Below are 14,324 nucleotides of genomic sequence, written 5' to 3'. Positions count from 1 at the left end.
GGAGAAGAAAACAACTTTCCATAAGGTAGAAGTCAGGTCTTCTATATGCCAGGTTAGTCTGTTTATGCAAGGTTCAGGATAAGCGAATACAAACCCTAAGTCAGCAGTTTCCATAGGATGGGGATCTGTAGGTCCCATGTGGAACTGGCAAGTGATTCAGATATCAATTTTTAGACTTCACATTCTTTTGTTTAATGTGTTTAACAACAGGACTCTAAGCCATCTAAATTATCCACTTACTTTCTTAGATTTTCTTATCCAAGTGTCTACATCCCACTAAAGTAAACCCCTATGGAGAGAGAGCTGTTTTATTTACTATGAAGTTGACTCTGAACTGTGGACCTGTCAATCTTGCCTTATTGGTGGTTTTTCCTTTGTCCTGTCGGTAGCTCTAATCAAGAGGCTACAACATTTGGGGCCCTATCTCCCTCTAAATCTCTTATAATATTTCAAGAGGAAAAGAGAAAAAAAAAACACCTTACCTACATATTCTATGTGACCTATTACCATTTTTAGTTTCATTCCTGCAAACACCAAGAGAGAGTAAAATATATATCCTCACGTTGAAACACCTTGGCCCAGGTAGGGTCCAAGATGCCCCTGGTTCGGTGACCACAGACCCACCCTGGACCATCTACTCACCTCCACCACAATCCCCAGATCCTTGACGTAGTCTTTCTCTGTCTGTACCAGCTCATTCAGGACAAACCTGAGTAGGAGATGAAGAACAATGAGGGTACCGCTTGACAGTGAAGCAAGACATCTTCACACTCAAGTTCACAGGAAAGTTACTGTGGCTCGGCAATGACAAGACCACCAAAAGCCCGCCTACACGTGGCACCCGTCAGAAAGGTGCTTACTGGTGCTCTCTCTACAAGAGCCCCCACTGAATTGCTGAGGGCACCGAGGCCCAGAGGGCATTCCCAGATGGCACACAATAGCCGGAACGTCGCGGAGCCCAGCATTCTTCTTTCTAGTCATTATGCTTCTTCCTCCCTCACCTATAACTGAGCAGTTGTATGGACACAGGGCAGAAAGAAGGACAACCAGTTTGGCAAAACTGAGTTATGAAAGCTTTGAGGCCAAGGGATCAACGTGAGACTTTTCTTCCTTCATTTGAGCTCCCTTCTTCCCTTCACAAGAGGAGAAAGACATTTGTTTGATAACCACCCTTTCAGGCCTCAGACATCAAGTGAAGCTTTTGAGATACAAAAGCTACAGTTATTCCGACAGGTCTCCATGGTAACTGGCTTGCAAAGCCCCCAGTCAAGACCTGCAAGACTGACGGCAGATATTCCAGAATCACAGCTTTGAATGAGCAATCTTCCCACCCCCACCAGATGTGGGACTTAACAACTTCAAGGACATTTGCTTTCTTGGTTTCTTTCTTGTTAATGATTTCTTCCTCTTGGAGCATTTACTTTGTGCCAGTTGCTTCATCTGAGTTTTCTCATGCTTATTACAAGGTAGGTATTGTAAGCGCTATTGTACGTAGAGGAAAACACTCAGGCAGTATGCCCAAGAGGACAAAGTGAGGAGCAGAGTTGAGATTTGAACCCAGTTGTACAAGAGTCCAAGGAGTCTGTTCTTTCACTGTCGCCCGCTGCCTGGGAAACTACTCAGACTGGCTCTCTGGAGTCCCTCAGGCACCAAACCCAAACACTTCTCTTTCTGTCCAGACAGTAAAGAGCTGGACACAAAATACTCATGGCTGTGCACTGGGGTAGGCTAGGTGCTGTGTGTCTTACTGGAGTCTGACTCGGATTATCTAAGGTGGAGAGAGTTTTGCCTGGAGCCACACAACTGCATTTTTGGCCCATGTAGCAGAAGGGATAAAGTTCTGACATGTCAAAAAGGGGCCCCAGCACCAGGGTTGTAACCGTTCTGAATCCAGGAAGAATATATCTAAAATTCTTCATCTATACAGCACAGAGAAGCCACCAAATCCCTGGGTCTGGGGCCTCAGGGCCAGGGGGAGGAAGCCAGAGGAACACATGCTACTTTATCAGCATGTCCAGCACTGCTAACCAGTACCCTCTCTCTAATACACACAATCCTGTGTTGTAGGCCACAGGAAGGAACTGGCAAGGCCAAATAAAAGCATTTAAATATATCCTTAGTTCAGCCTAAGTTACTGCTTGGAAGAAAGTGGTAAACGAAAACCCACAGGCAAGTTAGAGTGGGAATTTGGGGCTGGACGGGCCCTCTGGAGATGAAGTCCAGCTCTCTGTCTCCGGGTGATGTTTTTATCCTAAACTATCTACTGACCAATGGAGGGCTGTCTTGGGCTTTCCAGCCTCTAGGGAAGGGACTGGACCAGACACTGATAGTGGACCTGGCATCACTTCTCTTGAAGGATCTAATTCTCTAATTCTCCCCAAACTTCCTGCAACCTTTGCCCATCATCCACTGCACACACACACCGCACCAGGGTCGAATATGGGGAAGCCACTTACATCCTGCCTCTCAGGGCCTTCGCTTTCTGTTCTTCTTCCAGGTTTCTAGTAGGTGTGGGCGGGGTCATCCCCTCATTCAGGCAGCCTGCAGGGTCTTTCAAGCTTCCCCGGTATGAGCCTCCTTCTAGGCTCTGGGAGAGAAGAATAAATAGCCTTAAAGAAGTATACACTGAGAAGTCATCTGGAAGGCCCTGTGTCCCCCCAGCCTAGCCACGGGCAACTTGGTAGGTGAGTAGCCAAGGCTCTTCTCACCCACCCTCAGTGAAGCCCCAGAAAACCAGAGACTCCCATCTTCCTGCAGCAGGGAGACCTCAGCTTCCTGCCACCGTCTCAAGCAATCAGCACGTGCTTGGTGTCATATGCTGCCAATTTCCCAGACATAATAAAAATTGTCAGTGTGACTTATCTCTGGGTAAGAGCTCCAAACTGATCCTCGAAACTCTACGCTACACAAACAGTCAGACAAGAAAATCAATTGTAGGAGCATTAAATGCAAACGATAAGGGGAAGGTAGTGACTGAAAAACTAGTTTGGTAAAACCATGTTTGTTTAATCAGCTACAATTGGTTTTTTGAAGAGGTCAATAGATTTAGTCTTTTCTAAAAACATCTTTGCTAAGGTCATTTAGCAAGGGCTTTCCTTCATTTATTAATCACTTTAATTTCTTTTAATTAAGTTGCTGCAGGATTAAGAAACAAATTAAAGGGATTAATATGGTACTCTAGAAAGAGGGAAGTGTAAAGGATTCTAACCCAAGATTGGCTAGTGACTGGATGACTTTCAGTGAAACAGCTCAAATTGTTACATGCTTCAGTTTTCCTCAATTTTCACATCAGAATGCTCCTTTCTACAGATTTCTAAGGACTAAACAGAGACAATAGTTGTACAACCCCTTGAAAAATTAAAAATACTCCACAAATGATGAGTTCCCTCCCACCATGGGTGAAGCTGTTGACAATAAGGAAACTCAAAATGGAGTCAATTACCACCCGTTTTCCCCCTTCCCCTCTGGTAACCACTAAACCTATGTAACTTTACTAACAACTGTCACCCCAATAAACTTTAATTGAAAAGAAAATGGAGTCAATCTGTCAATCTTAACATTTTCACAAGTGCCGTGGAAGAAAGATCACACAGTAACACCCAGCATTTCCTTATGCAAATTGGCAGAAGCAATGAGGCTAAATAGTACGGCTGGAGATCAAGGTCAAGGTGAGCAACAGTAAAACAGATCACCATACAAAATGCCTGTGCCCTGTAGCCGCTGTGGCTACAGGGAAAGGCTGCATTTCAATAGTCTTTGAAAACATCAGCCCTAAGCTTAAAGTCACAAAGACCAAGAAGTGTTCAAAAAGGTAATAGGAACAAAAGGCTTCAGCAAGGTCTTAACCTGCACTGGGAGCATCTGTCATGAATTCTCTTAGCTGTTGTATTTCAACATAGGACAAACAGAGGTAGAAAAAGTCCAGGGAAATGAAAACAAAAAGTGAAGAGGGGCTCAGTGGGCCACTATATGAAAACAGGTAGAGCATATTAAGACTTGAAACTGAAAATTAAGAAGAGATGTCAACCTTCTTTCCCCCTATTTTATCCCCAAATAAACAGAATGAGCCAAGGGCCAAATATGAGTTTGTTACCAACACTAGAAACTAGAATTAAGAGGACAGCGTCTTTAAGCTTGAGAAATAGAATTTCTTTTAACTTGACAGGAAGGTATTTTATAGAACAAGTAATCAACCATGGAAGTTGTTGTCCAGAGAAGCAGCATAGGCTAAAAATATAGAAAGGTCAAGAAGAGTTTAGCTAAATTTATAGGTTCAGGATCTGTAACCAGTTATTAAGGAAATGAGTGTCTGGTGCTGAGGCTTGACAAGCCACCGGAGAGGCAGGCTTTCAAATGACATGTGACATGTCCCCTGGTGCCATCACCAGAGACAGGCTCCCCAGGCAGATGGACGCAGCTGGTGATTGATCTGATTACACGCCTTTTACTTCCCTTCCCCGCTCCCCATTGTCCTGTTACAGTCTTTGTTCTGCAGACAGTTGACTGACAGGATGCTGGTGGCAAGGCCTAAAAATCAGGCTTATATCTCTGCCTACAAGGCTCTCCTATGGAACATCCAGCTTGGCGAGGTCCACTCTCAACTCTTCTACAGAGTGGACATCTGATTAGTCCAAAGTGTCATGAAGAAAAATACATTCCATCTCCGCCTGCCGGACCTGCTACATGAGCCAAAATGCCCCAGCATCTCCAAGGAAGCCCACGCTGAGAAGGGCAGAAGCTATGAGAGAGGAAGGAGAGAGAAGTAAAAGGTCTCGCTAAGCTGTGGGCTGGGTAGTCAGCTTCAAATGACACTGGCTGTAAATACTTGTAAAAATTCAAGAGTGATTCCCTCTGAGGACTTGGCTACCTGGGCTAGAGTTGGGATCCTGGGTCCCAGCCAAGGGCCACGAGGGGTGACCTGCAACTGTCTGTGCTGCTCCTGGGGGGACACAGGCCGTGGTGGCTGGTTGGTGAGTGGTGGCTGTGCAGCCACAGGGCAGACTTCTGCCTTGCTGGGGCTCAGGCTACAACAGTCTCAGTAGACAAAGGAAAAGGTGTACAAAGGAGGGAGCAACAAACATTGCACAATGGGTGTTCCTGTAGTTGGTCCAAGGTCAGGGAACAGAAATGCAAATAGCATTCAAAACAGTAGACTAAGTGAGGAGGAAGGCTGCCCCATGTTAAAAACGAACACATTTCCTGTCTGCTGGGTCTTGGACCACGTACCCATAAACGCCCTTCCTCTGGGCTCCTATACCACCCTTTACACAGCATCCATTGCACAGTATTGTACCTGATCATTTGTACTAAAGCAACGATGTATCGAGCACATACTACATGCTGAACATTTGCAAAGTGCTGGAGAAACACAGATGAGTAAGACAGGGTTCCCCAGGCTCCATAACCTAAGCTACAATGGGTGTTCTTTTAGACAGAAAAGGTACCGTGGAGGATGAAAAAAAGAGTAGGCAGCTCTAATGGTGGAGTGGAGAGGAAAGGGAAAGGCTTATTGGAAGAGGCAACGTTGAACGGAATACTGAGAAATGAAAAAGATTTTATTGGGTATACCAATGGGAGAACATTTCAGGCAGGAGCAGCATTCTGAGTAAAGGATCAAGTTGTGAAACTACATAGAGCAGCCTGAAGCTGAAAGTTGTCTGGTAGAGGCAGGATATAGGGTGCTAAGTTGGGAGGGTGGGTTGGCAAGTAACGGTGTTACGTGAGTTGGGGATGAGTCCGTACTAGGGAAAGAAGAGGTGAGGAATGAAATAGATAACCCTGGAGAAGTACGCAGTGAGGCAAACATAAGGAGCCTGGTGTGTAGCATTAAGCAGAAGGGACCTCACTTTCTGATAACAATGAGGGGAGAATTTTAAGGAGAGTAGTAACATTGCTGAATTTAAGTTTTAGAAAGATTAGTCTAATGTTCATACGAGCTTTTCATGATTTGGGAAAATGTCTTTGGTATGGTAGTAAAGGAAAACAGGACTTAAATTTTATACTCAATATTATTAACTACATTATTTTAAAAAGGATCTGGAAGAAAACGTATTTAAAACAACACTGAATATGTCTAGATGATGATATTAAGAGTGATATAATTTGTTTATACTCTTGTCATTTTTCCAATTCTTCTTGAATGAGCATATATTGCTTTTATTAGTCAAAAGGAACTATTAAAAAGTTTTTTGAAAAAAGAAAAAAGAAAAGAAAGATCCCTCTGGCAATCACATAAAGAGATGTCAGTCTGAAATCCGGCAGGAAATAGCTACAACAGTCCAGGCAGAAGAGGATTTTTGAGCATTAATCCTAGACTGTGAGCCATATTAAGGAAGGCTTTCTGCTTGATCTCAGAGCTGGCACATAGTAGGACTCCAAGAATTTACTAAATATACTATGGAGCTCTTGGGGAGAGTTCAAAGCTCATCTGATGCAAAAACAGGTATGAGTGCTGGTCTACCACCTGCCACACCAACCTTTGGGAGGAAGCTTGCTTTCTAGAGGCTTCATTTTAATCAGATGGTAGAATCCTGGGGCTGTTTCGAGGCACACTACGTTCTCACATGGCCAGGAAACTGGCTCCTCAAACTTGAGGAATAAAACCCAACCATATAGATTGTGAAGCTATTATCCTGTAACATTTACCCAACCACCAATCTACTGGCTGACAAATACTGTGTCCCTGTGCCCAAAGAGTGGCTACAGAAGATAAAGTATGACAAGGTTCCCTTTCCCTGCCCTGTACAGTGCACAGAGCGAAAGTTTGTTGGATGTTCACCTATCAGTTTACAAATCGCATTCACACCTTACTCAATCCATTTTACTCAATCATTATACATTTCTTGAGATTAGGTTCAGGTGGACAGAATCAGCATTGTTGATACATGAGACACAACAGAAGCCCGAGTAGACTAAGAAAGTTGTCCAGGGCTACACAATAAGGAGCAGAGGCAGGACTAAAACCTAGGTTTTCTGGTTCCATACATACTCATCACCATTACCACCACCAGTCCACCTGTCCAGGAAAAGCTTTATTAAAAATCATACAGGGAAAAGAGGAGGTAGTCCTTAGTCCTGGCTCAGAATTAAAGACAACATCTCAATATAAACCCCAGCAAAAGTACGTTAGCTCTGTCTGGGGAAGGGGGCGGGGTGCATCCTCTCTTGGTAAACAAAAGCATTGGTTAAAAACCAAGGTGAGCAGATCAGAACTCTAAAGCGTCCATTAATGTCTGGAGGGACTCACCAATGGAAGTTCTCCGGGGGCTTCAGGGGTTTCATGTACACAGCAGGTGAACAGAAAACACCCGGCTTCATTCCCTAACAGTAGCTGTGCAGCAGCAAAGACCACAACTCCCTGGAGCGGAAGGGTTGGGGGAGTCCTGACCATACGACCATAAAGCACCAAGGGCGGCTTTGAAACTCAGAGACACAAGGGATCTCATTGCTTTCAGGTGGCGCTAGGAGGCCAAATGAATTCTAAATGCAGAACCTGGTGCCATCTCTTGAGCAACCAAAACAGAAAGACAAAAAAGAAATTCAAGCCCTAGACTGAAAAGTCGAAGTATAATTGATGCTCCTGTAAAATTTGCAGGCTCTAAACTGGAAAGGATCTTCTTAGTTCATCCTAGACTGAACTAAGATAACTTCCACCCACAGGTCTATTTCCACCCTCTGGAGCACAAGAGTTGAGATTAACCCTTCTTGTCCACGACAGTGCTCCGTTATTAGAAGACAGCTCTCACATGTCTTCTCTCTCCTAACTTCTCCCCGTACTTAACCTTGGTTTCTTCAGTTTTCTTTCAAATGACATGGACCCCATGGGACTGGTTCCCTCCTCCGGGGAGACTTACACTGAGTTCAGGAATGTTCGTTCGGAAGTGCCGAGTTCAGAACCTGATACATGACTCACACACCACTCATGATAGGTGTGGTCTGGAGAGCTTTGAGTACAGTGGGGCTACTACTCCCCTCGATCTGTACATTGTACTCTCATTAACCCAGCCTATGACCGCACTGGCTACTTTGGCAGCCATCACACTGTTGGACTTACCGTCAAATAAAAACTCCAGATCTTTTACAGGCTCTAGATCTCACCCTCTTCTAAGCTAAAGAGCTGATGAGGAATAGGAATACAAATCTCGGAGGTGAAAATGCAACTCAGTATTCTCAAATCTGGATGAGGAAACAACCACCTCCTGTTGGCTCCACCACAGTGGGTACAGATGGGGATGGGAAGAAAGAGAAAGTACAGGAACGGACAAAGAACTGAATTTTGGTGAGAAGATTCTGAGAAACCAAACTACCGCTCCCTCATTCCATGCTGTGATATGGGTTGGTTTTATAGGTTTGACCAAAGAAATCTTTATAATTCGGGTCCTCAAGAAGTAGTTATTGGTAGAAGAAGTTGTTAAAGCTCTTACGGTAAATTCACCCGAGAAGGGTCGTTCACCCAAAGACATTCGCTGAGAGCCTGTTACGGAATCAGTCAACTCCACCAGCATCCTACAGCCCCTTTCCTCTGGGAAATCTGCTCTGCTGGGACTTCTCAATATCTGCTCTTACGTATTTAACGCCAGACCCATTGATCGCACAAACTAGAGGCCTGCAGAGACTCCCAACAGTACTAAGGGGAGCAGTAGTAGTAGGAAAAAAGTAATCCAAAATATGAAAAACCACAGACGTTTGGAAACAAAAGTGTGTACTTGTGCAAGTGTAAAAGGATCCTGTACGAGTATACTAAGGAGGAGGAGAAAATAATATCCTAAGTGACCACTCATTATCTGGGGAGGTAAGCTGCAAATGAACAGATTATTTTAAGGTATTTTAACAAGTAGCACAACAGAACCACCTCGAGCTGTCCCAGGCAGTGTGTGGCTTACCCAGTGAATTCCATGGGACTGCAGAAGAAATCTGGCGTTGGCTGGTCAGGGAAGCCCTTGTCAAGAGATGAGATTTGAGTGGGACCTTGAAGGACCATTATGCTTTAGATAAGCAAAAATAAGAGAAGTGGGGTTGTATGACCAGAAATTTAGAGGCAGGAAAGCCAAATGTGTGTTTAGGGAGAGTGAAGAAAACAATTTGGTTGAAGCAGAGTGCATCAACTGGAATAACAAGTGGACAGGTTGGAGAAGAGGCTACAAAACATTAGAATTTGGGGTAAATGTGGACTTTCTCTACAGGCCAGTGATTTCTGAATTTGGTTATATACCACTATCAGTATATGTTGGTCATGCACTCCCAAAGCCTGTAACTTATTTATAAATTATGTATCTGTGCCACTGTATAATTATTATTTACACACACAAAACCATTTTTCAAAATGATGAGATAAAAAGATTCTAATATTTTCTTATTAGAGGGCACCCCCACCTGCTTATGTAGGTGAGAGGGAGGTCCTGAGCCCTCACTGAGGAGGGAGGCAATAAACAGTGCTGCTGGAAGACCCGTCAGGACAGGGAAGCCTGGAGGCAGACCAGGGTGCGGGAAGATCAAGCAACGGATACTGCAAGAGTCCAGGCATGAGGTCAGGGCCCAGGATTGGGTGGTGAAAGAGAAACTGAAAAAAAAACAAAATAAAACAAAACAAAACAGAGGGGAGGGTATGATTTTTAAGGAAAAAAAAAAATTTCAATGATATTTGGAGAATGAAGAGGGTGTATGAGCCAGTGTGGAGAGGAAAGGAGAACAAGAGAGGGGCGGTCAGAGAGGCGTGCTGAACACGAGAGAGCACTCAACGCGCCTCAGTGAGACAGGGAGAGACGGCAGGAAAACGGACAACCTTCAAGGGCTTGACACTAGTTACTGAAAACACCAGCTGATTTGTTTTTTAAATTAGGAAGGAAAATTAGAAGGAAAAGAAGAAAGTCCTATGTGTTAAGTTGCACTGGTACACGGTAAGCTGGGATGTTTGCAAAGGAAGTTACTGTAATTAAAATTATTATCAGGCAGCTTTCCCTGGAGAGCATCATCAGTTTCCTCTAATTCCTGGGCCAAATGGAGAAGGGTCTATTTAAATGGTACTGATTAACAGGACTTGGCCAACAGAAATCTGGCAGAAGCAGACATTTACCCTAATGAGAGTTGCAGGAAAAACCAAATGAGTGACATGAATGAGAGCAAAGAAAAGGAAAACGCTTCAAATTGTCATCCTGTAGTGATACACTTAAATGGAAAAGTATGGGAGTAGAGGAACAGCTGTATCCAAAGAGGAGCTCTTTCTCCGGCATTAATGCTGAAACCCTGAACCAGCTGAGACTCATAACAAGCTATGCACCCGCTCCCTTACCTTCTTGTGGTGAGGCATCCTTGTACTTTTGCTCATTCCCCTTCACCATGAGCAATCAACTTTTGTAAGACTGCAAGGTAGAAGGCTGTCTGAGGTCCCCAAATAAAATAACTCTGTGCTTTCAAAGATCCAATCTATGTTCTATGTCTCAGCAGGAAAGACAGTTTGAGGGCTAACTAGATACACATCAATCACTGTCCAAATGTCACTTCCCCAGAGGCCACTGGCCGAGGCATACAGGAAGGCTATTTTGTCTTGGATCCTTTTCACTTATCATCAGTGTGACAATGCCAACAGAGTCTGTTAATTGCCCATGTCCATTCCCAAATAAAGCCAAAAAGGACTTTGAGACACAGATTTTTAGAAATCACCATTAGCTAGGAACAATCCTATAGGAGGAATGAGGATAGGTACACAGGAGAACATTGCAGCTACACGCCAGACCCTGGGAGCCGCATGGAGGTGAGACACAGGCAGAACTGCCTCCAGGACTCCCCACTTACCAGCTTGCTTTTGACCAACTGTTCTATTGCACTGACAAGGTCTGCAGCAGTAGGTACTTCGGAGGAAGCCTGCCGGGCTGCTAGCAAAGAGGAGGACTGCAAGACATCGAGCAGCAAAGGAAAAGCAGATTAGCAAGGAATGAGGAACAGTGATTAAGAAGCAAAACAGTAAGTCCAAAGCTCAAGACGGGCAAGGCAAGCAAAGTTCTCCATTTAGAGGGAAGAGATGACAGAGGGAGATAGGGGGTGTGGGTGTAGGACAGATCTGCCTGACCTCTAGTCAAGAATTCTGGCCAGCAGAGAAGCAGGGATGGGACTAGGCTCTCCTTAGGCAGGCCCAAGGGGCTGAGGGGCGGGGTCTCTGTGTTCCCTGGGAGGCCAGTAGGTAAGGGCTGTACCCACTGACAGTAGTTGGGGCGGGGGGGTAGACAAGACTAGCCACTCACTACAGGGCTGCTCTATGCTGTTCCAGGACATGTAAGGAGTCAAAAACCTAGCCTTGAGTGTGTCCAAAGAAGAGAAGCCGTCCTTGCTTTATCTTACATATGGATCTTCACTATGTGTTAAGCAAAAATGCTCGGGACAGAGCTTCAGCAGGACCTGTGTGTTGAGTGCTGGAGTAACGAGAGACTATCCTGTTCATGGAGAAAGGGTGTTCAGATCAAGGGCTTGTCCCCCTTCCCCTCGCACATGCAATACAGACTGGTTCACGTGACTGTTAGGTCAGTGGTTTGGGGACTCCTGCTCACAGAGGGGCGATGTGGCTTTTATTTTTTATCTCTTCTTTCTCTTATTTGGGAAGACACTGGGCAGTCATGATTAAGCCTACACGCACATGCGAGCTTTTACCCCTGGCACATCAAAGCAGATGGCAATGCTGTTGCCAGGGCCCAGGACGCATGCTCTTTCAGTCTTCCACACCAACGACTGAGAGGAGAAAGCTGAATGTCCTGGCCATGCTCTAGCTTCACGTTTGTCCCTAAGTTAGGGGGAAGAGTTTTAAACAGGAAGCTTCTTGTCTAACCTAAGAGTTACTTTAGGTCTTTGCCTCTGAGATGGAGGAAAAAAAAAAAAAAGAGCCAAATAAATGTAATTCAGCGAGACATAATAACACTCTTTTTCCTCTCTTGGGGAATGCAGGAAGAGAGTTTAAGTCTATTTGGAAATCTAAATTATCAACTTTTTGATCTAGTAAGCCTACCCCTGGGAACTTATTTCAAGGGCAGAAGGGAAAAGAACAAATGCTATATGTACAAAGTGATCTGTAGCAGTATTATCCAGAGTAGCAAAAATTGGAAACGACTTATGATATCACAAAACAGGCTGGTCACGCAAATTATGGCACATCAAATAAAGGAAATACTCTCCAGCTACAAACAGTATAGCTTTGAACGTAAAATTCATAAGATTTAAGGAAATATTAAATAAAACACACATGCATATGAACAAGTATTAGAAGGACACATGGAGAATTAAAGTAATCGCATATTAAAATGGGTGGACTTTTCAAAATTCCTTTTACACTGCTGTAAAAATGATTTTAATAAATCCAACTTCATTTGCTAGAACTTCTGAGATCACCAAATATTCCAGAAAAACAAAGGTACAGAAAACAAATAAGCAGGACTGAGGAGGGTTAATGAGTCTAGAAAGAGATTGTTGCCATCTGCCCTTTTTCTGGCGATGAAAACATCTACACAAACATCTAGGGGCAAGTCTGCATTTTCAGTTAAAAATTACTCAGAAACAACATACTATCCTTTTCCCCCAAACAAGCCATATCTGAGAGAATTAGAGGGAGAGGGTTCGTGACCTTTATTTATCTTATACAAGCTGGCACCTCCGTGTGGAGGGCTGTGTGGGATGGCAGATAATGTGACATGAGTGTCCTACTCCCCACATACACTATCACTGTTTATGGAACATTTTACGAGGATAGGCCTCTGGGAACACAGCAGGTTGGTTCTCGTTCCCATCTCAAGGTGAAGCACAGGCACTTCTGTCTCTGGGAATCCCGGATGGGCACCATGCCATGCTTCCTGCTACTTTTTTCCCAACAGTCAGGAGTCAGAGCTGGCCCTGGAGACCAGGGCCACCAACATCACCTCAGGAGGGGCCACAACTGTGGCCTTCTCATGGGTGAGTCACAGAGGGGGCAGCAACCACTTCTTAGTCATCATCCTGTCTCTAGAATCTGTCCCTCTGGCACAGAGGAAGCCCTCAATTCATGTCTGTGGGTTAACGATCCAAGTAGAAAGCAGAGAGCATTAAAACCAGGACTGGGATATCACCAGAAACGCTAAAGCATCTGCAAACAGTACTTTTTGAATTGTACCCTAGGTGGTACTGTGTGCTGGGCCCACCATGTCAGAGGAGGCTGCCACACTGCAAGGCAGAGAGAGCACTAGAGAGTAAGGGAGACCGTGGATGGAAGCTAAGCCACTGCCAGCGCCAGCGCCACCACCACCACCACCACCACCACCACCAAATGACACTCTGAAAAGCAAATGCAAATGACAATCAAAACCTGAAACCACCACTTCAACCTCCAGACTCCAAAGGACAGCAACACGAAGAAAAGACAGGAAAAACACAATGCAGTGAAAGTGAGTGACGCTGCACACAGTTAGAGCAGCCCCAAGCCTTGAGTCAGAAGAAAGCACATCCAACCTCAGCCTGTGCTCCAGAACAACGGGAATGATCACCCTGTGATTAGAGGCCCAGCGGACATCACACTTCAGACACCCAGAAGCCTCTGCCAGGTGAGTCGGAACATTTTGCAAAACAGAGAACGTGAGCAACCTGGCATGTTAGGTTTGCCCGCCTTTGACAGCAACCTCCCTTTAGCAGCATTTCCGTCCTCATGCCGTGTTTGCAGAATTTTAACAGCACTGAGCTTGACTGGAAGTCACCATTATTTGGGTTTTAGAGTTGAGTATAGGAAAAACAATCAACCGAAACATCAGTCATACAGTTAGTCACAACAAAATGATCACGACCTAGAACCACCCCAGATTCTTTTTTGAGACAAATAGTGACTTTGGGGATCTGCTGCTTCCAAAGATGGAGGCATTACCCTTCACCAACAGGACGAGATACCAGGCAGATCACCACTCTGAGCATTCTTCACACACGGCTGCACTGCCCAGAATGACGTCAGACCTCCAGGGTTAGGGGAGGGCGCCCCTACCTAATACAGACAGAATCTATATCACCATGGATTCACGTGATATAAGAGACAGCAAGGGAGAGAGTATCACTACCCCTCCACACACACAAAACGAAATCCCCTGCATCACACACTGCTCTTTCAAGCGAGGATGTAAAGACGTCCTACCATCTCGTCCTGCGCGGGGTCATTGTCAAAGATCTTCATAGGTGGAGGAAGGGGTGTGTGTGACTCTTCATCTGGCTCATCTTCACCCCAACCTTTCTTGCTCTTCTAGAACAAAAGAAAGGCATTAGTCACTGTTTCATATACTTAAAGATACCAATGCACTTACATTTTTTTTAAAAAAAACAACAGCATATAA

At 44.8% G+C, this 14,324-nt stretch overlaps 1 protein-coding gene across 20 annotated transcripts in view; it reads right to left on the bottom strand.

Moving 5' to 3' along the window:
* Positions 1-14,324, bottom strand: part of KALRN (kalirin RhoGEF kinase) — a 615,365-nt gene that overhangs the window by 55,820 nt on the left and 545,221 nt on the right. For 10 of the 20 annotated variants that reach the window (XM_033132405.1, XM_033132467.1, XM_033132434.1 and 7 more), the window contains 4 exons: positions 14,129-14,233; positions 10,792-10,887; positions 2,457-2,587; positions 643-709 (listed from right to left, as the gene is read on the bottom strand). In XM_033132405.1, coding sequence (XP_032988296.1) covers positions 643-709; positions 2,457-2,587; positions 10,792-10,887; positions 14,129-14,233 — 399 coding nt within the window. The remainder of the gene's footprint in view (positions 1-642; positions 710-2,456; positions 2,588-10,791; positions 10,888-14,128; positions 14,234-14,324) is intronic. The other 10 variants (XM_033132483.1, XM_033132623.1, XM_033132596.1 and 7 more) reach the window with 3 other exon arrangements.

Source organism: Rhinolophus ferrumequinum, chromosome 2 (genome assembly GCF_004115265.2).
Source record: "Rhinolophus ferrumequinum isolate MPI-CBG mRhiFer1 chromosome 2, mRhiFer1_v1.p, whole genome shotgun sequence".
NCBI lineage: Eukaryota > Metazoa > Chordata > Mammalia > Chiroptera > Rhinolophidae > Rhinolophus > Rhinolophus ferrumequinum.
Note: the sequence above shows the minus strand (reverse complement) of the source record. Positions and strands in the feature narration are given on the sequence as shown.